Source organism: Lytechinus pictus, chromosome 3 (assembly GCF_037042905.1).
Source record: "Lytechinus pictus isolate F3 Inbred chromosome 3, Lp3.0, whole genome shotgun sequence".
Taxonomy (NCBI): Eukaryota; Metazoa; Echinodermata; class Echinoidea; order Temnopleuroida; family Toxopneustidae; genus Lytechinus; species Lytechinus pictus.
In genome coordinates, this window is record NC_087247.1 from 49188708 (window position 1) to 49215957 (window position 27250).

General features: G+C 36.1%; 1 protein-coding gene across 2 annotated transcripts; it reads left to right on the plus strand.

Annotated features, from left to right (window-relative positions):
• The first annotated feature begins 1190 nt into the window (after nt 1–1190).
• LOC129257090 (uncharacterized) lies at nt 1191–26043 on the plus strand. 2 transcript variants are annotated; one of them, XM_054895343.2, is made up of 17 exons: nt 2839–2899; nt 3215–3551; nt 4187–4376; nt 4712–4858; nt 8619–8737; nt 10828–11011; nt 11553–11677; nt 11981–12112; nt 12730–12832; nt 13245–13405; nt 14612–14719; nt 16310–16390; nt 16859–17006; nt 17482–17591; nt 19750–19923; nt 21308–21386; nt 22693–26043. In XM_054895343.2, the coding sequence occupies exons 3-17, from the start codon at nt 4214–4216 to the stop codon at nt 22809–22811; spliced, it is 1953 nt and encodes a 650-aa protein (XP_054751318.2). In that variant the 5' UTR covers nt 2839–2899; nt 3215–3551; nt 4187–4213; the 3' UTR covers nt 22812–26043. The 2 variants fall into 2 exon arrangements, with proteins under 2 accessions (XP_063953325.1, XP_054751318.2); XM_064097255.1 differs by lacking the exons at nt 2839–2899; nt 3215–3551 and adding an exon at nt 1191–1523.
• Nucleotides 26044–27250: the final 1207 nt, after the last annotated feature.

Genomic DNA, 27250 nt, shown 5'->3' on the forward strand with positions numbered 1-27250 from the left:
GATTAAGGTCTACTTTTATTTGCATAACTATTTCAAAGTTCTGCGCAAATCATTTTTCACTAACTTTCCAAAAATCAGTGGTGCGCACTCAAGCGGAAATATTTTTCGACAGTTATATCGTCATTTGCTTAGATGGATCTGTACCAATGTTAAAATGTGGAAAAATCTTTGGGATATAACAAATGTATACTTTTACAGGATTGATACGCACTGTAGAGCGTATGAAAGACGTATGCAAAGAGTTCACAACGGATACAAAACGTTTTCCAACGGATGGCAAGATTCTCTTCCGTCTTACATCCTCTGCAGAAATGCAAAAGTGCAGAAATGGTGATGGATAGACGTAGCAATTTGTAATATACAGTAAACATGGTAGAACATGCTATGCCGAGTGCAAGTAAAAACCAAGCTTTTGACTTTAAATCATTTGGGATCCAACAGGAGGCTGCATCATTCTGATGGAAGGGAGAGCAGCCTCCTTGAAACTGCACATTCCTATGGTGTTTGTAGCTGAGCTGGGTAGGTTGATCCAGTTCCCTATCGTTCTTGGATAGAAGAAGAACTTGAAGGGGTCTTTGTGGCCTAAGGAATGATGTACTTCAAGTTGTGATAATGTCTTGTGGGAAATGTTGCTGGGGTGACGATAGGTGGATGAGTAACTGAGACATGATGGTAGTGGATTTTCTGAAAGAGAGAACATTGGGCAAGGATTCGGCGTGTTTGAAGTGCTTTCCATTCCAGTGACATTACAAGAGTAGTAGGTGATGTGGATATCCTGTAGTCATAGTAAACAAAGCGAGCCGCTTATTTGTGTACTTGTTCGAGCAGGTTCTTGACTGTGACTGTATATGGATTCCAGGCCTCACAGCCATACCCCAGTTGAGGGCGCACCAAAGATGTGTAGGCTCTCGACTTCACATATCTTGTACAAGAGGAAAGAGTGCTACGCAGGAGACCAAGAGTAGGACTTTGTCTTGGTTTCTGCTGAATGAGATGGCAACGTTTGTTCCATCAAAAGAAACTGTGACACCCAAGTACTTGTAGTTGTTAACTCTAGGGATCACACTATTTGTCAGATGGTACTGATGGATGATGGGGGTGCGTTTTATTGTACTATTCAACACTGCGCATTTTTTTATGTTGAAGTCCATAATCCATTTGGTAGACCAACTAGACAGTTGTTGTAGGTCATTTAAAAGAATTCGGCGGTCGTCATGATGCTTGATCTCACGGTAAATGACACCGTCATCTGCGAATAGACGCATCGTTGACTTATCTAAGATGTAATTGATGTACAGAAAAATAGGGTTGGCCCGATAACGGAACCCTGGGGCACGCCAGATATTACATATCTTCAAGTCGACTTTGATCAATCAACGACAACTGCCTCCTTCTGATCAGCAAGAAGTGACATTATCAAACGCAGAGAGTTATCAGTGATTTGCAGCAAGCATTTAGCTGACAATATTGTGATCCATAAACCAGACTGAATAGACACATTCTTTACGAGGGCATGACTTGAGGTAACTACTAAATCGAGGATATTATTTGAAACAGGACGAGTAATCTCCCTAACTACTTGAAACAGAGAATTGTTAAGTGAAATATCCAAGAGCTTCTGGTGGCTGGGAGTACTGGCGGGATTTGTAATCATCTGGTTGTCCCAGTTGATGCCAGGAAGATTGAAATCATCGCCGAGTATGATGTTAGGATGAGTGCGTCTGTGCCTTGCCGTGATCAATGAATGATGCAAGCGGTCAAGGCCTTGTTAACTGTTGTTTGAAAGGGCAGTAGAAGCTGCCAATGTAAAGTGGTTTGGCATTAGCAAGTTGAACATTACACCATTGAATCTCACATTCAAAGTCAAATTCAGGACATTCAGTAACAGTTAGTGTATCGATGTCAGCTATAAAACTGCAGCTCCATGAACATTTCTATCCTTAGGATAGAAAGAGTAATTACTTGGAAAATTGAGTAAAAAGATATATTGCTATCTAGTTTTGATTCACACCCAAAGGATGAAGTCTGGAGTGAGATGTGCGATAATAGAGTGAAAGCGAGACTGTTTGGCCATACCTTTTAGATCATTACAGCTGACAACCATTACTTAACGATTTCTTGTTGACGGTTGAAATCGTGGTCGACAGTTTCTCACAGGGTGTGAAGTAGGACTATACATTAAAGGAATCGAAGAAGGAACTGTTTCGTCATCATTACTGCAGTCATAATGTAAGGATGAGAACTGATTCGATTCTGAGAGGTTTAGCTCACGCAGTGAGTTACTGGATCCAATATTGGTTGAGGAGCATTTACAACATACCCAGGCAAAGCTCCTTGACTTGTTTGTCAGAACATCATAAGAATCTGGCGAGATGCCCACACATGAAATGTGGCACCAGTAGTATTACCCCAAACAATATTTTTATGATTCAGGTATCATAACCAATATTGACTACAAAATATAAGGGAAATGGTCGCTACAAAAAACCCACAAACAAAGTAATAATTAAATCATAGCTTGAAATAGTAAGGCATATGTTATCAATATTGATATCGCATTGTATATTCATTCACCTTTATAATCCTTATATTCTTTTATGTAGACACGTGTAGATGGAAGCACGTGGGGTGGTACTTCTAATCAATGCCGATGAACATTCCCCATAAAATGGGTAACAGTTAATGTTACTGTCGCAGATAAGATGAGCCTTGTACTTTTGAATTGTCGTACTATTGAACAATCTAATTACATAACCGACTGGGCAATTAATTACCCTCCGATCCAACCTTTGGTTTAGACAAACATCAAAGGGGTGTAATTGCTATTACGGGGGAATTATAACATATTGCCAGTGATTAAAAAGCGGGAGAACAATAATTTGGTGTTTTATATAACAAAGTACACATTTTAGATGGTGTGATCAAGGGATATAGTGGATTATTTTATGAAAGGAACTGAATTCCATTCTTGTCAGAGACGACACTTTGGAATTACGTAGAAATGATTATCTTGTTCCATATAACCTATTGATATATATTTCACATATTGATAGACAGATGTACAGCTAGATATTTGTATGAAAATACTTTATTGAAAGGGGAAGTAAGATAGACTGTTTTTTTTTTCAATAACGAAAGGGAAGTGTTAAGATGTTCGAAATGCTTTTCTTTATAACAAACATGATTTCGATGCCCTTTTTTCTCAAATTGTCAGGCTATTATCGTGCACACCGTGCACAATCTTGTCGTATTGTCAAGACTTGTGTCCCAAGACACAAAGTGTATAATCTGGTAATTCCTGGGTCCTCGCATCTTTGTTTGCTTTTGGTGGATATCAATCTATCCAGTAAGGCACGATGGAGGTGACCTTTAGTCTAGATTATTAAAAGAAACGATTTCTCAATGATTGCTTTCTCGTGATCATGTCAAATAGATCTTGTTTTGATCTAGAGCTGGGAGGGAACGGACACGTCTTGTTGGTCATTTGATCTAATGTGAATGGTGTGAATTGTTTACCACCGCACTCTTCTGATACATCTTCTGCAGATCTGGTAAGGATGACAAATGAACATATACAGTTTGTCCACTGCATCAATTAATTTCTAATATTAATAACATGAGCCCTTCATCTGAGTTTAAAGTCGAACGTTGCAGTTTCACTCTTGGAGTATATTGATTTTATTTCAGAGTGCATGGTTGATCTGTGTGATAGCGGCAAAAAATACTGCAACAGCAATGATGCTCAGTAGAACCATGGAACTATTAATAAGAGCTGTTAATAGCTCTATGGTCGAACCAACTTATTATATATTCACGTCATTTGACTCGATACATATAATTGACGACAACAATGTCTACACTTTGTCTGGCGTCATATGTCGATACAATAACATCTCTCGTGTGAAAGCGGGGTACACATGAACGATGTTGCTTAGATATGTAATGAAATACAGCAAGATCAGGAATTTCATTTTTTTAATTATCTTTTTAATATTCCCGTCAGCCGTTCCCTCCTGAATATAAACGTGACTGATTCGGCATTGCTTCAAAGGGTTCACTTTCCGAAACCAAAATATCTATAAACGAAGTCTGATGATTACCGATCCACTCTCATCTATTTATCGGTCTATATTTTGTTCTTGGAAGAAAATAGTCGAAAAATACAAAATTCAAATTTACTTTACAGGGGACTTGCTTCTAGTTCATTTCCAAGATGGAATTACCTAGAGGATTTCTGATTGCTTCTTTCATCCTGTCGGTGTCTATCTTCATCGTGGCAGGAGAGCCAGATCCCAATGTCTGCATCCCAGCACCACCTACGGGAGAGGGCCCACCCCTCCCTAAATTACCCACCCAGTACCGTCTCAGGATAGAAGGTATCTTTATCTACATGATACACTTGTATGCTATCATTGTGAGGATACTAATTCAGTAGTATTTATAGTATTCTCACAATTATCATTGTTTTCATCATTATTATTATGATTATTACTGCTGTCGTTTGTATCATTACCAATATTGTTTATTAGTATGCCAATATTATCATTATCATTGACATATTTATTATTATTATAATTATTATTTCATTATCATTATTGTGATTATTATTATTATTATTATTGTTATTATATTCATCGTCATTGTCTTTATCATGATCACCATTGCAACCGTTATCCAACTGAATGTGCTGTTTGGCATCTTTATTTTTCAGCGAACATCAAGAATAAGGATTACTCACTTGAAATGCAGGAATATTACGACCAGCCAGGTAACAGGGGTGCATCAGATACCCTGTCAAGAGGGTTTCAATCCCATACTTCCTACAACTACAATACCGGACAGTCCATCACCACAATAGGTACGTCCAAGTATCAAATTCACCAATTTAACCAAAATATTAGGACATGAAATAATGTTAAAAGGGCAAACCAGCACGCGGCATATTCGTCGTTTATTAGTTTATAACAAAACTGGATAGGGGCGCACGTTGTCCTGCAGAGTCAAAATGAAATTAAGACATTGTTGAGAGGTATAGTTAGAGAATAACATCTCTGAATGTCGGGACTTTGTCGACATTTCTACATGGTTGTCAACTGAGGGGGTAGATACACGCCCCAAGCCGACTTATTCACTGATTATTAAAGGATAAATGAATGAATAAATATATAAGTTAAAAATAGTGTTGTAATTGGCAATAAACCAAACTTAGCAAAATACATTGATTAAGAAACGAAGGAATTGATTTAATAAAATGTAAACTTGTAAGTATTCATTAGTATTTTGGGAGTCAGGTGTCATAAAGATAATGAAGTGAAGGCCACATAATCTGTCTATAGTTCAAGACAAGATACTCCTTGTGTCGCTCCAAGATGTTACAACGTGCTTGAAAAGAATACATTCGGCAGATCTTGCCAGATGTCTTTGTCTTATTGTTAATGTCAGATATTTGCCATCGCTTGCTACGCTTGTTGCGGAAATAATACAGAGTCATAAACTAGATGGTAGATGCAATGCAGGATGGTTTCAGAAAGCACGGAAATTCAGCAATTTAGATGATCCAATGTAATTCCTAATGTATAGTATGCATATGTTATAGACGTGATTTGGACATGCTGAGATAATTTGGCACAACGGCTTCCGCCTTCATTGTTGTGAGACATCATGTATGGGGGTGCGAAATTCTCAAAATTTGGAATAAAGGGATGTTCCAGGCTGAAGATATTTCATCTCAAAATTCACAGAGCAAAATGCTGAAAATTTGATCAAAATCGGAGAACAAATATCGAAGTTCTTGAATTTTAAAGATTTGCATTATTCCGGTGAAACAGTCCTAGGCATGTCGTCATGAATATTCATTAGGTGGGCTGATGATGTCATATCCCCACTTGTTCTTTTGTATTTTATATGAAATTAGGTTTATTCAAAAATGTTCTACCGAGAACTAAAATTGAATCGACAACTGATTTAGTGCATTAGTTATTTATTGCCGCAACTTATTTCATCATAACGGAGACACATCATTTACATAATGTATGAAAACATGAAATATTTATGATTTCATGTAATAACCTAAGTAGAAAGAAAGTGGGGATGTGACATCATCAGCCCATCTAATGAATATTCATGACGATGTGCTTATAACTGTTTTCGCAAAATATTTATAAACTTTAACATTCAATAACTTCGTTATTTGTTATCAGATTTTGGTGAAATTTTGAGCATTTTGCACTGTGAATTTGACTCTATTTATTTAGATATAGATATGTTCAGCCCGGACCATCCCTTTAAGCTATTTCGTTCGTATTTGCATCATTAGTAAACGTTTAACGTAACCTTTGCTCATATGAGCCTGATCTCATTTCAACAAATATAGCATAACCAAGGACGCGATAATCTGTTTTCTTATTTAAACTTACCAATCTATTGACCTTAAAACTAATCTGTACCAAAACGTTAAAATTATCATCTGGTTGTAAGTATTTGCATGGTTAGCCCCCCCCCCCCACACACACAATTTCAAAAACACTAGTTTACAAATATAACCTCAACCATGAACTTGAATGAAAATGCAAAATAACATCAATCAAGCCCCTTCAAAAATGGATTCAACATTTTTCTATTCCATTATAATGGGCATTTTTAGCACTTTCGAGAAGTAACACCGGGTTCCACAAAACTGTTACGACTGATTTCATATATCACGATAGACTTTGAAAATCTGTTCCTTGAACGATTCTAATAAATGATAAAAACTTACTCAAATCCCTAAATTCTAATCCTGAATGCAAACAAGCTTGTTTGCTGTTTGTGTGAATGTATATGGTTGTTAAACTCTGTCTACCAGAATGATCCTAGATTTCTCAAATTTTCGAGGTGAAGAAAAGGTCAATCTTTCCTAGATATTTTGAAACTTTTGGAAGTGTAAAGAGATATATGAAGTGATCTGCATTCGGAAAAAAAATTATCATCTTCATTTTGTGTCATGTCGTTCGGGGAATGAGAGATTGGAATATTTATGTTAACCATAGCAACAATATTTTATCATAAAAAAGTATTTTCTGTTCTAAATCCACATATTCCATTTTGAAAGTAAAAGTATTTATCATGTGCACTTTGAACTCAAGCATTTAATATCTACAAAAGTATTAATTTTGCTCTAATTTTCTTCTTAATTCCCTTATTTTGTTTATCTCATAATTTTGAAATAACATCGGATTCCTTGAAAAGAAAATCATCTATTCTTGCAAAACTTTTCGCCCAATGAAAACTCTTAGATTTCTGCGAAATCACATTTTAGAGGTAGGTTGAACATTATGCGAGCCGTAAAACACAACCATTTCAATTAGTTTTGTCTTTATATATACATGTATATATATATGTTTCTCTCACCTTCCTATACCTTCCTTCTTTCTCTTCTTTTTTCCTTTCTTTCTCTCTTTCTTTCTTTAACAATTTATTTCTATCTTTCCTTCTTACTTCTTTTTTTTTTTCTTCTTCTTCTTCTTCTTCTTTTTCTTCTTCTTCTGTTTCTTCTTCTTTCACTTCCTCTTCATTCCTTTTTCGATGTCTGTCCTTCATTCATCTGGTCTGGACCTTAATTTTTGTATTTTTGTATACTTGAATTATTATATACATTTTATTTTGCCGTCCATGTATCTCATACATGTATTTCTACGCCATTTTGTAAAAATATCGAAATATGAATAAAGAGTAATATATTTTTTACCTTGTTTACTACATGTCCCACGTTAAGCCACTCCTTTCCACATTGTATTGTTCTTAGTTCTGCTCAAATGCACACAAATTTCTGAGTACGCCCTCTTCGCTTTTAATACGTTTTACTTTGTAAATAACACACGCACGGTACACAACACAACCCTAATTCAGAAGAATTTGCTATGACCCATGTCAGGTACTAATTCACCTTACTTTTTATTTCTGTTGAGTATGATCCTTTGTTATTCCGTGTATTACCATATGATTTCTCTTATTGTTTCGTTTTGCTTTTGCTTTAATTTGCTATTATTTACATTATGTTTGTTCTGTTGCTTATTCTATGATTTGCTTTATTTGTTTTGTTTAGCAAATAAAAACTGAAGAAGGCCAGGGCCGAAAGCTTTACAACATAGTGTACACTTTGCTTCATCCTTGATTCTACTCTACCCTTCACACACACACACATATATATATATATATATATATATATATATATATATATATATATATATATATACTGCAGTCAATATTATTTAGGCTCAAATAAACATATAATGTGTCGTCTCAGTGTATCCAAGTATTCTCCTCAGGAATGATCAGTCTTAAATATAATATTCTGTAACTTTTCTCAAAACTATCCCGAGGTGCCTGATGATTGTATAGAGTATATTATCATTATAGCATTTGTAATGTTTGAAAATGGGCTCAGGTTTTAATTTTAAGAATCACTCTTTGGAATTCCGAATACTTCATTTACTAAAATTATGTACCCCAAGTGAGTTTTTGATTTAAAACCGTTAGACCACTAACATTAGCATTAATTTTCTCAGGGAATGATGAACACTGTACTAGAGTATTATATTTTGTTTTGTTTCTACATTTCCCGTTTTAAAATTATTCAGGTGACAGATGTGTCGTTGCAAATATGTCTACCACGCCTTTCAATCTCTATGGATTCGAACTTGTAGACGGCTCTCCTCATATCGGAGGGGTTAATGATATCTTTACTTTTGGTGGAAAGGTGAAGTAACTTTGTTCGCTAATCTTTCGTGACTGACCATATTCAAAATCATATCTATTCTGGGGGAAGAGACAAAAATAAATTAGATACTATGTAACCGACACTTTTTCTTGATCTTGTATATTTAAATTTCAATCTCATTTGCTATCTCTATCGCATATTGCATTTTGAAAAGGATGAACTCCCCGGTCATCATATATAACTATCATTATTAAATCTATGTTACAAGTATGATAAGTTATTACGTTATCGTTGATTTTAAACTTATGTCTATATGTATATATTTGTTGACACCCAAACTGAGATAAATACAAATCTATATACAGTATCAATATGCATGATATGGTCGGACATTATTTTTTTTAAATTCTTTTCGATCCTGGGCCCCGTCTTACAAAGAGTTAAGATTGATCCAATCAATCGTTACTCTATGGAAATCCATCAATGTCATATTTTTTTGCAGGAAATTGTACTCAATGTCTTTTGTAAGCAAAGAAAAGCACACTGAACTTGAAAAAAAAAAGGATGAGTGCATGAATATACAGCATATCTAGAAAATATTTTGAACCAACATGCATTTCAGATGTTGATGTTGATGTTGCTGGCTTTCCATATTTGCGATTGATCGGACCAATCGCAACTCTTTGTAAGATGGGGCCCTGATCTAATTCCCTGAATATGGTGCTTAACATTTTCAAGGTCCTTAGAAAATTAGCTGAATTGATGCTTATAATTCTCCACTTATCAAAATGACTTCTTGTTCTAAAATTATATTCTGTGACATTTCAGTTATTTACAGCCTTTCGAAGAGAGAGATGGCATTATGTTAGGGTCATCTAAAAGGGCCTGTTGTATTTTTTTTGGTGTGGGGGCCGAGAAGTCAAGTGGTTACCTTTGTTGACCTGTTTGGGGCACGCAGATATTCAAGCAACGACAAATCCCCTAACATATCACCCGCAATATAACGTCCGAACAGTAGCATGTGGGACTTTACTTAAGCAGTTAAGTGCGAGAGGGTGCAGGGGGGAGTTGTCGCGGTATATACTTTTAAAATGTTAACAACTAGCTTTTAAACTGCGGGAGACATGTTACAGTCCTCCAAAGTCCATGGTTGTATCAGGGGCGGCGGTACGTATTTTCGTTAGGGGGGCAAAGCAAAAAAAAGGGGGGCACCTATATGTCAAAATGGGATTTTGGTGAAAACGGATTTGTTTTAACCATGAGATTATAATCTGCGTGAATAAGTTGTGTGTTTTTTTGTAGTAATTAAGTTGAGCAAAGCCATTTTGAAGTAATTTCTGTTTCTGATTGAAAATACATCTATTTAGGCTCAGACATGTCAGAGCGAGCGGTTTGGAAAAATTTCAATCTTAAGTGGTAAAATTCACTTTTGGTTAATTACGGCGTAAATTTATGTTACAGGGGCATCTTTGCGAGATGTTGCAAGCGCGAATCGTTAGCTCAAACTTTTGGACATTTCATGTAATTAGACATGAAAATTAAACATTCCGAGCAGATTTTTGTAATCTTGAAAAAGATGTGTATCTAACTAAAGAATTAAGGCGAGTGCAAAGGGCGAGCTGAATTTTTTAATATACTGACCAGAAAAGTAACCAATGAAGGACTGCATTAAGTGACTTATGAATGGTTATATGAATTTTTGATTTTCCAACTTGAAAACTGGACAATATAAGCATTCTGGTAATTATGAAATGGACGAGTACCTTACTATGCAATAATTGATGCAAGCGCGAAGCGCGCGATGTGATTTTCTTACCTGAAATGTATTATCATGATTATGTTTTACTTAAAAAAGGGTATTTCAATTTGAAAAAGGCACATTTCATTTTGAAGAAAAGGGCATTTTCTATTTTTTGAAAAAGGCACTTTTTACTTACGGGGATTTTTTTTTAGGGGGAGCCCCCTCTGCCCCCGGTTCCGCCGCCCCTGGGTCAAATCATGGTTGGATTCCCGTGGGATAGATCTTTTCGGTGATTGGGCACTTGAAAACATCAGAATCATACAGTATTCTGTATCATTATTATGAACATTTTTCTTCATTATCTCTTGAATCCATTTGATGTATCCAGTATAATGAGACGTACATCGGCCAAGAGTATGTGAGAGGTATCCTAACAAATCACTGGCAGAACTGTATGTACATCGAGAGCACGAACCAGACCTATCTTCTTGACTACTTCTTTTCAATCCCAAGTCATAAGACAGCAGGAGGTGGTGGAGAAATCCCAGTCAGGGCAGTCATGAATGGAACGGGTGAGGTCTAATAGCATTGGAAGATTTCATTTCGGAAGGTGATAGTTAAGGAGGTATATCGTTTAAAAAGTCACTTTGAACATATTATGGACCGATCACTGAAGATGCAATGTTACTGTTAACGCGCGTTACAAGAGAACGATAGTGAGATGCCATCAGCCTTCATTATCACGTACAACCTAATCTACGAATACATACGTTAGATGTTTATTCGATGTTAGTCGTCACATAGTATATTATTACAATCATTTCAGGATTGATGTTTATTTCTCATATACGGTATATCACACAAAGTTTGTAAAGTTAGCACCATGTCAGTCTATTTTAATTTTGAAATACCCAAAATGTTTTCGCTTGCGCTGCATTCCAGAATACTTATCATTTGAAAAAAAAATGTTTCTAAAAAGAAATACTGTAAAAACACCCATCTAGTGGAGATGATAATAACGATCTTCTTAAAATATTTATTCCTCATGAAAGAAATTTACAATCAGATAAGGTGTGAAAATTGATATTTGATTTATGATTTATCATCTTTCAGGTCAGACCTATGTTCCTGGTCCTGGGGGTGAACCTATTCCACTCCCCACGAGACACAGTTTCTATCACATTTATGATTTCTTCGAAGTCATACCAGGCCCTGTCGCCGAGGAGAGAGCATTCGAGGTCAGTGAAAATAGTATTTCAAAAAAGTAAGCTTTTCGAGCAACATTTTTACTCGTTTTCGTCTAACTCAGTAGTCGATGTAAAAACGCTGTGCACTTGGGTGTATATGTTGTGTCTATGTCTATATGGTCGAATTACCTAACTGACGAAAGTAATCATTATAAATGAGTAATAAATACAAGTTTTAAAAAGAATCAAAATGGGTAAGCGATGATGATTGAACTTCACGTTATGATGTATGGATGTGATTAGCCGTCAGTCTGCAGTAATTCTTAAAGGTCTTGTGATCGTTTTCCATTTTAGCCCCCTTTGGGATATATGTGTGAGAACCGAATAAGTGAGCAACCATTCCCTGAACTATATGATATGGATGTTTTCAATGTTGGAGTGGAGCTAGCAGTACCGGCACCAGCAAACCGTATCTATACTATTTGGGTACGTATTCATTCTTACGCACACGCACCCCGCAAACCATCTCACTCACACACGTTTCCGCACACCCTTCATCATCCATGCCAACACTAGTAGGCTTACATCTCATTGATCCTCTCACTTTGTTCAAAAGGTAACTTTTAGTTACGTTTCATGAATTTTATGAAAACTTGCTACGTACAGTACACGAAATATCCACAGCAGTGGTAAAAATCGTTTAAAAAAATTGTGAAAGGTAAATGCTATTTGGGGGATGGGGTTTCCCTTAGAAAAATTGTGTTGAGGAAAATTCAGCAAAATTCTGACATGGGGAGACGGCAATCTTTCCCCCAATCTTTCCTCTCAGGTAAGCTAACAATTCAAACTACTTCTGTTTCTGTGGTATCCATACCGTTTCACGTTTTCTCGAAAAAAAAATTTGAACCCTTAGTTTACCCGATGAGTCCGTAAAACAGTCTCCAATTCTATTCTATGAAATAACACTAAAACGAAATAGTCTTGCATCCCCGGTATTATCCAACTGTAGATACAAATAGTTGATACTATAAGCATGATAAGTACAATAAAGTTATCATATCCCTTGATTATATAGTAATACGATTGTCTTCTACACTCCACAGGAATATTATAACTACAAAGCAAACATAGTAGCCTATCAGTTCCAGCCTTGGGGTGTTGGCGAGCCCAAAGATCCCATGAAAGAAGTTCACGACTATAACCTTGGTAAATATTATTAATTTTCGTTTTTAGACTTCTTTTGGAATAAAATTAATTTAGACAAAAATTGTTTTAAAGCATGTCCTAAGATTAAAGAGTTATGATGGCCTAAGAAGATTTATAATACGTCAATGAAATGTGTTTTATTTGTGAATCGGTGAGACGGGTTGTCAGTTGCCACGGTGAATATTTATCAATGTAGGCCCTACTCAAGTTTTGATACAACTTCATTACACCTATTATGTTGATACAAAATAATCCTTTCCATCCTAATATATTGCTATCTACTTAATTCCTATTTAATCGTTTCTCATTTTTTTTCGTTCTGATTGATTCCAATCTTGCTCGAGGATCATATTATTTCCCATGTGTAGGTCTTCTAATCTTATCGATATCATCCATTTTAAATTTGATTCAGGACTGAGTTTTCAGATTGATATTGCCAAGAGTTCTTGTACAGTTGGTCCTATCCCTGTTTATACTGGTGAAGCTGGGAGTGATGATGGAGAACATGTCTACCTCAGATCAATTTCAAGCTTCCTTCAACTTGGCAAAGTCAATTGGGTTTATGAGGGTCAGGTAAGCGCAGTACTGTGGTCCCCTAAATTAAAGAACAAGTCCACCGCAACAAAAAAGTTGATTTAAATAAAAAAAAGAAAAATTTCAACGAGCCTAACACTTTCGCATAATTTCACAAACAGTTATATGCATATCCTGGTCGGTGTGCAAATGAGGGAACTGATGACGTCATATTCTAATTATCCTATCATTGTCATGTGAAACAATGTTTTATTCCTCCCTGAACATGTGTTGTTACAATTGTTTTACGATTTTGTGGTTCTGTCAAGTTGGTCCTTATTGTCAAGTCTGCAAATATTGAAATATTGTAGAATTCAAACAATATTATTAAAAATAAAAGGAATAGTGAGGGACATCATCGACTCTCTCATTTGCATGCCACTGAGATGTGCATATAACGGCTTTGTGAAAAATAAGCGAAAGATTAAAATGTCATAACTTTCTTATTTTACATCAGATTTGGATGAAATTTTCAGCTTATGATTTTTTCTTTCTTTATTGATACAATTCTGGGGCGGACTTGATCTTTAGGAATTTTTAATGGGGGTGTATCCCGCTCACTGGTGCCGTGTACACTATACCAGCTCTCTAGGTAGAACAAATAATGATCTGTAAACGATATAGTTATTATCACCATCACCACAGACACAAACACATATAAATAAAAAGTACTATGACATCATGCCCTACAGATCTGTTTCGTATGAACAACAAGAAAGCTGTTCCAACTATTCAGGTACAAAGTGAAGTGATTTTGTATCAGTTATACAAGTTTATTTGCAGAAAGATCATGAATGATTGTGACTAAGAAAGCACGACCAGTACACAATAGATTACAGAGATTAAAACTCCATATCTACATTTCTTCATTTATACACAACAGACACCATCACCGACATAACTATGCATAATGCATACATCATGTCCGTAGGCGCTAGCCTGTAAGGAATCACCTACTCCCAGCTCTTTTCATTAAGAGTCACAGCTTTGTTACAAATTGCTACTTTGCCATTTTCGCAACCCCCATGATAACATGCTTAAGAAGACAATCACAGTCAAGGTTTCCAAGAAAGTTGGTGACTTTATAAGATCATGGACCTACTATGATAAGATAAATAGTTGTACGGAAAGTCTCTCTGGAACGGGTCCCTGGATTTTTTTAATTACCTCTTTTGAATTCAACCATCCCAAACATTGTATTTTCAGTCTACTAGAAGGCAAATTCCTGTGGAATCTTGGATCGCCCAAATCAATGATATCGAAGTCGGACCAGGCATGACCTCGAATATGACCTTGGAATATTTCTTTGCAAATGTAAGTATAATTTTCATTTTAGGGAATTTAAGAGTTTAACGATTTATTAAAATGGTTAATATATGCCCACGATTGATTACGAAGTTAATCATTTCACAGTATCTAACTAAAACTAACAAAATAATTAATGGCAGTATTAAGAGTGCTTATGATATTTTTGGGCACAGCTCACGGGTGCCCTCTAAGTAGACCTACTTATGAATATATTAAATTGTATGCTTACTTTTTAAAAAAGGTTTTTGTTGATAACCTGAATACCTGTTAGAGGTTTGTCAGACAATATTAATAAGTAATGATCGCAAACTTGATTACAATGACTGTAGCTTATTTGCAAGCAATATTTAGAAAATTGAATCATTTAAGTAATCAGTCGTATTGAAATTACACGGTCAATATAAAAACACGTATCTCACAAACACACACATATATATTAATCTACAAACACACCCCACACTCACCAACACACACATCTACAAAAACACCCTCACTCACATACTCGACCTATTACGACAGAAACGATAAACATTTGAACTGCTGAGCTTTATCGTAAAAATAAGAAAAAAGGTCTCTATCCCGTCTTTATCACAGGATACAACATAACTTTTACCGAAGTCAATCGTTTTATCATGCCATTTACAGCTAATTTAATCAATGTTGGAAAATAATTACCCATTCCAGGGGCCGCGGAACCGGGGGGGGGGGGCTGGGGGGCTTCAGCCCCCCCCCACTTTTTTCCAAAACCGTGTACAAAAACGTAAAAATTACCATATGATTGTGATTTTTAGCATGGTCAGCCCCCCCCCCCACTTTTGGCTCAGCCCCCCCCCCCACTTTGAAAACCGTTCCGCGGCCCCTGCATTCTTTGTTAACTCTTTCAACATTTTTAATATAAAATTAAAACAAAATTACATTCAGCACTTGATTTCGTTTAAACAAAAGGAATACTCTCGCCTCTGTATCCTTTACAATTGAAAACAGATCATGGTAATGCGATAACTGCAGAAGAAAAGGAGTTCATACGAGAGAGATTTATTGACTAAACTGTTTTTTGGAAAATCTTCACCTTTTTATGACAGCTATAGTGGTATAGAATCCTTATATTGACTACGATTTTGAACAAAGTGGAAAGCACACCGAGCATACACACCCAAGCCATGTAACATGCAAAATTTTCCTACACGGAAGATATTGCATCTTCACTTTTGAGCTGTGGACAGAAACGACACTATTTTATCCTGATCATGTTAATGACTTTTTTTTAGAATGAGTTTGATAGTGTTGCCGCTGTGCAAAGTTCAGATTCCTTGTCAATGAGATTCCATGCTCAACAATAAATTCATTACTATTATACTCTTGAGGCACGTCACAATCACATTCACGAAGGTGATAAACCCTTGCGTTACAGACCGGTAAAGACGGTATGACACATACCAAAAATCTTGCAATATTTACTTCTAAATATCGTGATTGTTCATGACCGTCTTTCAATGAAAACTATATAAATATGGTAATAGTGACTTCGCCATATCTGAGGAAAGATTTTGCCTACATTTAAAAATATATGTATATACCTGCTTTGTATTTCAACAGGAAAGTTGGAGCTCAGCAGCTAAATTCCATCATGCTGTTAACCATATCCCCGTAGCGCTCGACGTTTCTTACATTGTAAAGGTAATTGAGACTTATTGTTTAAATGAACATGCAGAGTGACATTTGAAATAAAACGCGTGGTTTTTATGAATTTTCATTCACTTACCAACGTAAATGCATGGTAATACCCGGAAGATGAACAGGGTGTCGTAACAAGGGGAGACAGGACAATAGAGTATGTTCATACCCCCTACAATTTTTGGGGAAATCTTTGGGAACTATTTCCGTTTCTGTGAATGGGCTAGAATTTGCCAAATACGTTGACTGTTCTAATTCCTTCTGTTGATTTGCATAACATTCTCCAACATTGTATATCACTTACTCCATGGCTACTTAATTATATCTTTATCAGGTTAATTGGTCTCCAATCTAGTCCAAGATATTTGCATTATTTTCATGTAGAAAAGTAAATAATGAGTAAAAACAGATGTCTATCCATCTTTTTGTCAGAATTTGAAAATTTATTTATTTTATCTTTCTTTGGAAAAGGGGAATATTCCTGTGCCAATCAAATCAAGCGTATCGCAGCACTTCTTCGCCCTGAATTACGACGCGTTCAACCCATATATGACTGATGTCAGTCTCTGCTATGACGCCAAGGATAGCAAGGAGCTCGCTATAGACATGGAGGATAAATGTAAGTCGGACGACTGTTTATCACACTAAAAAATATTGAAATAATTAACCCTTGACGCCAAAACACGAGGCTATTTGAAGACTATAAATAGTATAAAGACTTGGAGACCTCGAATGTTTACATCATACACGATTTGTAATAGGGCCTATATATACTTGCTTTTTAAATTGATAATAGGTATTGGATGAAAAAGGTCAAAAAGTTTACAATATCTTGCCCAAATTAAACAATTGATCCTGTGGTGTTGGAGAGAATATGAACCAAACCATAGCGCTGTTTCCAAAGGTACGTCTTACGTTCTATCATCCCTTCCTTTTTTTAAAATCTTCACTTGTATGCCTCACCCTGCAATTGACATTTATTGATTTATGTAAGCCTACTTCTTCTGTATGTCTGTCTTGCATTCAAATCTACAAATAAAGGTTTATGAATAACTTCATACAGTTCATCATATGCGTTTCTTTTTCATCAACAGACATATTTGATGTTTATGTTCAAAACAGCACAAATTCTTTCTATTTTGGAGTGGTTAACAGCCTGGCTAAAGCAGCTAATGTAACTGCTTCCAGAATATCAAATCCAGTGGTGGGTACTTTATTCAATTTAGAACATTTAAATGCTAGTAATGAGAAAACCACATGTTATGTTTTTTAACGATACTCAGGTTGTACATGAAAATAAAGTAAGATATTGAATAATCATTTATTTTTGCCGAGTATGAGGGGTTTACTGGCGGTTGGTATAATATCACTTGGTCTTATCTTCAGATGGGCTAATTACATTCGGGCTAAACCCACTTAGTCCAATTCTCGTTTGGTCTAATGACCACTTGGTCTAATTGCCAATTAGTCCAATGACCACTTGGTCTAATGCCCAGTTGGGCTTATCTTCGCTTGTTCAAATTTTTATTTGGTCTAATTGCCATTTCGTCTAATGTATTTTATAGTCACTTGGTCTAATTGCATTTGGTCTAAAACTAGTTCATCTAATTATCGGTTAGTCTAATACTAGTTGGTCTAATACCAGTTCTTCTTATCCTCACTTGGCCTATTATTCATTTGGTCTATATTGCAGTTGGTCTGAAGTGCAGTGTGTGTAATTTCCATATCGGCTAATTTCCACTTGGTCTAATTTTGTCTTCAGCTAAATTTGCACTTCATCTAATTTCCAGATAGTATAAGATTCATTTCGTCTACATGCCATTTGATCTAATTTCCAATTTGTCTAATTTCCATTTAGTATAATAGTTTGTTGCGCTATACCCATTAGGTTATCGTACATAAAGTTTAGTCAAGTTATTTGTATTTTTCTTTTTCATTTTTCCTGTACACTGTAGAAATTTAATATTACTTATTGTCTGCTCTAGGCCTTATATTACGCCTATCCATTTACTTAAATGTAAATGAGAAATGAGAGGGGGTTGACAAGGAATAAAGAATAAGAACAAGCGAAAAATAAATTAAGAGGAAACCAAACGAACATGAGACCATATGACAATTAGACAAATGAAAATTAGACCAATCGACGATTAACCCAACTGGTCAATATACCATTTGGCTATTAAATCAAGAGGTCATTAGACCAACTGGATATTAAACCAATTGGAGATTAGACTAAATGGAATTTAGACCAAGTGTAAATTAGACCAAATGGTCACTAGACCGTATGGCAATTAGACGAAATGAAAATTAGATCAAGTGGAAATTAGCCAAAGTGGAAATTAGACCAAGTGATGTTAGACCAACTGGAAATTAGACTAATTGGTTTTAGCCCAACTGCTCATTAGACGAGTTGGAGATAAGACCAAGTAGGAATTAGACGAATTGGATATAAGAAAAAATGAGAATTAGTCCAACTGGTCATTGGGCCAAATGGGAATTAGACGAATTGGATATTAGACCAAGTGAGAATTAGACGAATTGGATATTAGACGTACCGGTTGTAGACGAAATGGGTGTAGACTATGTGAAGACGAACTGATAAGTAGACCAAGTGGTATTAGACCATCCGATAATTCACCGTATGAGGTGGTAGGCTAAATGTTTAGTTGTAGGCCCTGTTACAACCGATAATGTCGCACCAACGCATAATGTCGCAGATTGCGACATTATGCCAAGAGCGTCCGACGCATAATGTCGCAGTCAACGCATAATGTCGTAGTTTTTCTTACGCATAACGTCACATGTCGCAACGCATAATGTCGCAGCAAATTGTCAACGCATAATGTCACATGTCGCAACGCATAATGTCACAGCGGTATTTTCTTCAGGACTCGAGCTACAGATAAGATATAAAATATGCTTTCACTAAGTATTTTGAGACACGAGAAAGAGAATTAAGTGATTTGGAAATCAGGATTACTCTTTGTATGGATATTCATCGGTTTTATTGCCATTTCGTCTACTGCCTTTTTCCCCACTATCGCATGGTCTGATATCATTTCGTTTACCATTAGTTAGTCAACTATCAACATAGTCCAATAACCATTTCGTCTTATTACCATCTCGTCTAATAGCCGTTTTGTTTATTATCATTTAGTCTAATTGTATTTTTTTTCCAATTGGTCCAATATCCACTTTGTCCAGTTGACACTGTAGAAATACCACACCCCTCTATCTCTCTCTCCCCCTCTAATTCTCTCTCGCATGCTTTGCTTGCTCCTTCCCCTCCCCCCCTCTCTCTCTCTCTCACACACACACACACACACACACACACACCCTCTCTACTTCTCTTTTTTCCCCAGGCCATTGAAGGCAATGGGGGAATGATGACGATATACTTCAAACTTCTTGGAATACCTCCAGTAGAGGGAGACGTCTGGAACATAACGCAGCAAATCACGCTCGAAGAGTCTCATGAAAGACTTGACAAATCCATAAATGAGGGCTTGATGATCACATTCAGGAGTGAAGGACAGGTACGCTACTCCACCCATCCACCAAGATCGTTTCTGTATATAAGGGCCCCATTTCATAAAAAAAGTTGTCATGGTAGCAAGTCTTGCTGAAATGTCAACCGCAACAGTGAAAATTCTGGTTTTTATATTGGTTCTTCCAATGAAAAAAGATATTCCAGCAAGATTTGCTTTCATAGCAGTTTCCTTTTCCCGGTTCTTTTTTTTTTATTGAAATAGGGCCCTGAACTATTCGATCAAACACGATCAGGATTTTTTTCTCCTGGTCGATCTTTATTGGCAACCAACTTGAGGTCAATATACCTTGATCGAAGTGATCTCTTGTTCCCTTCTCGAATATTTTTAACATTCCGAAAATATTCGAGAAGGGAACGAAAGCCTTTACAACAGAAGACCCAATGTACTACAATTTTAAAACTGTTTGTTTGTTATGAACCATGTATTATTGTGACAACAAATCTTAATGATGAATCGATTTTCAGAATCCAAGATGACCTTTTTTAAAATGCAGTTTTACTTCCATATGCCAGCATACCATCTAGTAAGACAGCAGGAATACCTTCTTCTTTCCTCATAATGATTTTGAAAGAAAAGGTTTGATTGCTCAAAAATAAGCATGGCATTCAGTTAATGGAAGAATATTTTCCTCCGAGATCCACACATGTGCTGTGTTGATGATTTCAGCATTTTGATTTTCATTCATTTTAATTCATCATTCCCATTAGGTTTACGTGTATTTCAAAACTTTACTTGTTGTAGATCTATGGTGATTATGGTAGAAATAAGCTTTATTTCAAACCCAAGCTGTAAAAGTTATTGCCCATTACCACGACTCGAATTTACATTACCGGGGATACATGGAGTAACCTTTCGCAAGATGATCCCTCGAGAAGTGACTTTGCATCTGATTATATTGGATGATATTTGAAGAAAAAAAATCAATTCAAATATATGAAAAACATGAATCGGGGTTAGTAATTTATAGGTAGGAACAAATGGTACGTTTTAAAATACTACTCAAAAACTATTTGAACTGTAACATGCAGAGGCTTGTTGTAAACGAAAAACACGTAAGCAAGCCCACGCAGATTGCATTTTCATAAATTCATTAAAAAAACCTCGAGTAAATTAAAATATCAATGAAGAATCCACTTTGGCATGTGAGATATGCAAATGACTACCTTCACAAAGAAATCTTGCCGATTAAACTGACGAAATTTCAATAGAAATCTGGTTACATCCATATCATGGTTGTGTGTGGTTAAAATTGTATTTTTGTCGCTTTCGACGTTTACTTGATTACTACTTTTTAAAATGTATAGAACTGTTTCGGCATTGTAAGAACTAGAATATGTTTTAAAACGAATTTGCCAAATTTCATTTTTAGCAAGTTGATCTTCCCGTTGCAAGACAAAGTCTTCGAGCCGATTTTGTTCCAGCTGAAACATCGGGAGGATTCACTGTCGGTAAGGAAGATAAAATATTTTTGTCCTGATTTTACGAGTAATTTACTTCTCAAAACGGCTCATGAAATTAGCCTTCACTGTGGTTACATAAAATCGTTACATAAAATCGTTATGTATTATTGTGTACAAAGAACCCTGAATAGGATTTGCTGGTGATTAGTTAAGCGGATCCTTGTGGAGAGATGAAGTGGGGAGGGGGCGTCCAGATGAGCCTCCAATGGAATTACTTTAGACGAAAAATACCTGTTTTGCTTTATGTTTTTGCAGTAAAACAAGAAAATGTTGTCTAAGGTCTTACGCTTGTCAAATTATTTTCTATGTTATTTAAGTAATTCAATCGCAACACGAACCCCTTTTCCCCGGAAAATTTGAAATCCTAAAATTCCCCAATATGGTTGTGTCCCGTTGTATAAATCATACAAATCTTGTTCGAAGAAATCTATCACCGTAAAGCTATTAACTTTTCCAATCGAAAACCTGACGCTGATCTAACGAAGAGTATTTGGTCTTTGGAACCAACAACAAAATATGCCGTTTTCTTGGTGTATTATCAACATTTTCATATATTCTTATGAGATAAAATGTTGAATTAGTGTAAACAAAATTGTGTCAGGTGAAAGTTAATGCATAAATAAGCACTGTAGTGTAATTGCATAGGAATAGCCTCGGAATTTTTTTTTTTCGATTAAGGAGGCTGACAGGTCGAGGTCATTCACCCCCTGCTTAAGTTTCCTATTGCAAGTGATCGTAGCGACCGAACGAGTACAGCATTATTCTATATTAAAAAAAAAGAAGGGGTGTCTGTGAAATCATAAACTCCCCCGAAAAGTTATGTTACAAACGAGGGAGTGTAGCGACCAAGTGAGGTATTATATTTTATTGACAGGAAATACAAAATACAACATGATGTTTTGAGAAAAATGTTCCTCAATAAATATGGTACTCATAACGTTGCAGGAATTGAGAATTGTTTGCATGTTAAATAGTGAACATGTGCATGTTAGAGGACTCAACGGCTTGCCATGCTATGTTGGTTGTTAGCCACTCCGATTTCATGATCCCCGATTAGTATACCAACCAAGTAAAGAAGAACAAATAAATATGTTTACATTTTGGGAGAACATTGTGCACTAAAGACAATCATAAATAATTACCAAATGAGCCTGAAGACGATCCAACTCTTACGTGATAGGATTTAGCTGGTATGTTGAATTGCACGGGGAAAATCTAATCATGATCATGACAATATGTTTTACATGTTTAAGCAGATGGTTTAACATCAAATGTATATGTTTTCATTTCCTAGGTGCTCTAGTCGGCATGGGAATAGGCATGTTCGTATTTGGTGGAATACTCGCCATGGGCGTGGCCTTCTTAATGTCCAGAATGTCAAAGGGTCCTTTCTCGTACAAGACTCAAGAATAGAGATTACCTCTCCAGCTTGATCGTAGATTGTCCTATATTTTTGGTACAGATGTTAGTTATTTCATTATTGATTTATATATTATACAGATATTGCCTACAAAGAGTTTGAATATAACACTTCGTTTCCCCGACGGAGTTATATTTTTCCCAAGGGATTATATTTTGCCCGAAGCGCAAAAAAGATAAAAGGTTATATACACATAATTATATTCCTCTCACTAGACTCGTCGAACTCCGGAAATATGCACCACTTCGCGAAATATGTGGTATCTTCTTTAAAGCAACTCAATATTTTAAGTATTACCTATAGGCCTACAGTACATTTTAGCAGCTAAATAAAAAGTCACGTTTCGCACGCTGAGACCAAAGCGGTAAAATTTGATTCAATCAAATTTGATCTTACGAAGCGAAGATGCCCGGTGGCAAGTGAAATGACTTGTTCAGTCAAATTGGGGGGTGCGATAGTATACACAAGTCATAATGAATGTTATTTTCATTCGTGTGAGGCAGAATACTTCATGAGGTGAAAGATGAAATGATCCATTTTGAATGTATTTATTTATTTATTTCAATGTATTTAACCAGGGTAGCCCACTCAGCAATAAACCGGTCTCCCATGGGGCCCTGGAATACATGATAAAAACAAGTATAAAAACATTTAAATACATATGAAATATATAAAGAAATATTTTAATTAACTTAACTCATATCGTAACAAAAAATAGAGTAGGAAGCGTACGGAAACATGATACTAATTAACAAATTACACACAAAGCAATACATATAAATAAAATAAAGTAGATAGACATAAAAAGTTAAAGGGCAATAATAAAACTTGAAATTTAAAAAGATGCACTTTCAGTTTCGTTTAAAAAATTGATAGAGATTTTTGACTGTTTCAAATTAAATGGTAAGTTGTTCCAAAGAAAAATCGCTGAGTAAGATAAATGATTCATTCATTTCAACTTTCACCGAATTAAGTATTCTGCCCCTCACGACATTCATTATTTGGTTTATAAGGCACCTAAAAACAGATTCTTTTTCATATAATGTATCAATCTCGATGCAGAATATGATCATGCAGTGCGAGCTCGCTCTGTTTATTGATACATACCACATACGCGCTGCATGCAAACACGGGTTGTTTTACTTGCGGTGCCCATGGTGTTCCCAAATGGGCTGAATGATCGATATCAAACTACCAATCAAAAAGAAATAATGACAAGGATCTATCTAGGCGTCATATAAATGATAATTATTATCTTGGAGGACCTTATTTCACGGAATACCAGGAATATTCCACTGATCTGTGATTCGTGGAATATTTTCCCAAACTCTTGGAATATGTCTGGTATTCCATTCTTAGCCATCCAATATATTATGATTATCTTTCTAATGATTATCTTTATTATGATTATCTTTCTAAGATAAATTTTTGAGATGTGACTGTACAATTTTTCGCTACATTCAACTTAATGTTTCGTGTATGTCATTATGGTTGTATTTTAATAGATATTGATATGTATTTTGATGAAAAAAGCAAAAAATATTAAAGGTTAATGAAACCAATTTGCGGTATATAGTGCGTTCTTCATCGAATGAAATATCTCCATCTATAATAATTTTGCATCAGGACCAGATCCCCCTTGTGAACTATCACAGTTTTGCACTTTAACTGATGAAGAAGTCTTAAAATTAATAAAGAGATCGTCATCCAAATCGAGCCCTGCAGATCCTCTACCGACATGGCTTTTGAAACGTCACATTTCATCATTCCTCCCCACTCTGACTGAACTCATTAATGCTTCGCTGTCAACAGGGACATTTCCAGCAGCTCTTGGCTCAGCTGTCATTACGCCAGTTTTAAAAAAACCATCACTTGACAAAGATAAATTACAAAACTACCGGCCAGTGTCAAACATTCGCTACTATGGGAAGCTGATCGAGTCTGCTGTTTCGGCCCAACTCACTAAGCACATTGAATCAAATGGACTATCTGATCCAATGCAGTCAGCGTATCGAGCTGGTTATAGTACAGAAACTGCTCTTCTTCGTCTCCAGAACTACATATGTACTTCACTTGATCATCAAAATTCAGTTGCTCTCATAAGTCTTGACCTATCAGCTGCATTCGATACGGTTGATAAGGGAATCCTCCTAAAGCGCTTAGAGGAGTCATTTGGCATCACAGGTTGTGCACTACACTGGTTCTCATCCTATCTCCAAAGTAGAAAGTACCATGTTAGAGTAAATGGTGCTCAGTCAAATGTTGAGGACTTGAAATTTGGTATCCCACAAGGATCAGTGATCGGTCCTAAATGTTTTACTTTATATCTACAACCTATTAAAAATATAATTGAAGAGCATGGGTTTCAGTACCAAATGTATGCTGACGATATACAAGTGTATGAAGAATTCAACATAAATGAGGCAGATGTGACTCTCAGCCGACTATCTGATTGTTTGAAGGATATCCAAAATTGGTTGCAAATCAATAAACTTCACCTTAACCGTGAGAAAACGGACTTCATCATTTTTTCGTCATCAATGCATTATCGTACTCTTCAAAACGTCTCTTTGAGCATTGATGAACATACCTTATCTCCATCAGACTCTATTCGTATTCTTGGTTGTGTTCTAGATAAACATATGACAATGTCAGATCAAGTTACTAGTGTGTCTAAGTCAGTTAACTACCACCTTCGAAATATTAATAGAATCAGAAAGTTTATTGATAATGATACATGTCATACTGCTGTTAGGTCGCTGGTTACATCTAGATTAGATTATTGTAATTCTCTTTATAATGGTGTCACCTCTCAGAACCTAGATCGTCTTCAGAAATTACAAAATAAAGCAGCTAGGGTCATTTACTGTCAACCATCATATACACAGACAACCCCCCTGATAAGAGAATTACACTGGTTGAAAGTAAAAAATCGAATTGAGCATAAGTCTCTGACTATCACATTCAAATGTCTTAATGATCAAGCTCCATCATACCTGTCAGACCTCCTAACAGTTCGCCAATCAATGTATAACACTCGGTCATCATCACAAATCCCTCTTCAAATCCCCCGAACATTCAAATCAGTAGGTGATAGGTCATTTTCTGTGTTTGCCCCCAAATATTGGAATAGATTACCCCATAAACTTAGACAATGTTCTTCTATTGATGTGTTTAAGAAGATGCTTAAATCTCATTTGTTTTAACATGTTTAATATATTGCAAGTAGTGTTTCATTTTGTGTAGTTTTGTTTTAAGTTTTCACCGATTGTATTTGTTTTGTCATTTGTACAGCGCTTTGTAACTTTTGAAAAAGCGCTTAATAAGAAGTAATTATTATTATAATACTTCATAGTAAGTTTTCGGAGTGTGTGAGTGTCTGACTGGGTAAATGGGCGAGGCCGCGAAAAAAGAGCAAAAAATATGGGGAGGGGAATGCTCAATAAAACAACCGACCCCTGATTCCGTCAGTTTTCATGGGAATAACATGTATTAAGGGGTGACTAACATTCTGCTGCATAATCTGCTGGATGATACCTCAGTCACATTTGCTCTACGGCGTGGCGGGCGTACAGCGAGTCGCAAACAGCCGTTTTAACATTTTTTGTACCATCTACATACTGCTGATTTGAATAAAACGGCTGTTTTCGACTCGCCGTACGGCCGCCATGAAGCAAATATGACTAAAGTAGTGCCGTGAAAATTCTGCGGCGACTGTAGAATTGCCACTCGCCGTAGAATGTCATTATCTACGGCGGCCGCAGCAAATGTGACCGAGGTGTAAGCATCATTTCCTCTGCTTTACATAGTGGAAGTTCATGTGATTTTATGTCGTGACGACACCATTCGCACAATTGTGGATCCATCATGGAGCTACTAATTGGTAACGTTGGGTATTGAAGTGATATCCGACATAAATAAGTTCATTAATCGAAATTTCACCATTGTTTGTTTGCTTATGTAGCAAAAGTCAAAACTCAATTCACATCTGGAGCATATTATGAGCACGATGTCCGTAATTCCATTACATACACTGCGTCACAGAGAAAACCGTAATACAGTGTAATTTTTAGACATCGTAATCATAAATTTGCTTCTTGAAATGTACATCAATGACAATTCAATTTCCGACCCATCTAAATAATATTCTGACTCAAGCCTGGACATTCTAAGAACAATTGCGAAGCGCGACCCTCTGAAAAAAAAATCGATATTCTGAACTAAGATTTTAACATTCTAAGCACTTTTGATAATCATGAACAGGTTGGTCATCTATAACTAAGCAATTGATGCTAGCACGAAACACGAGCTGAAAAATGTAGATATTCTGCCTTAAAATTTGGACATCCAAATGATCCAAAAGATGGGCATCTAAGAATTAGTTTGGCGCCCCACCCCCCCCCCCCCCCGTGAAACATGAATTGGGCACCCC

What these genes read in the sequence shown, in the direction of transcription:
- LOC129257090 (XM_064097255.1), top strand. Translation starts at nt 4,214, where the DNA reads ATGGAATTACCTAGAGGATTTCTGATTGCTTCTTTCATCCTGTCGGTG. An exon ending in GGCAGTCATGAATGGAACGG is followed by an intron (nt 11,012 to 11,552) that starts GTGAGGTCTAAT and finishes ATCATCTTTCAG; the next exon opens with GTCAGACCTATGTTCCTGGT. An exon ending in AGTTCACGACTATAACCTTG is followed by an intron (nt 12,833 to 13,244) that starts GTAAATATTATT and finishes AATTTGATTCAG; the next exon opens with GACTGAGTTTTCAGATTGAT.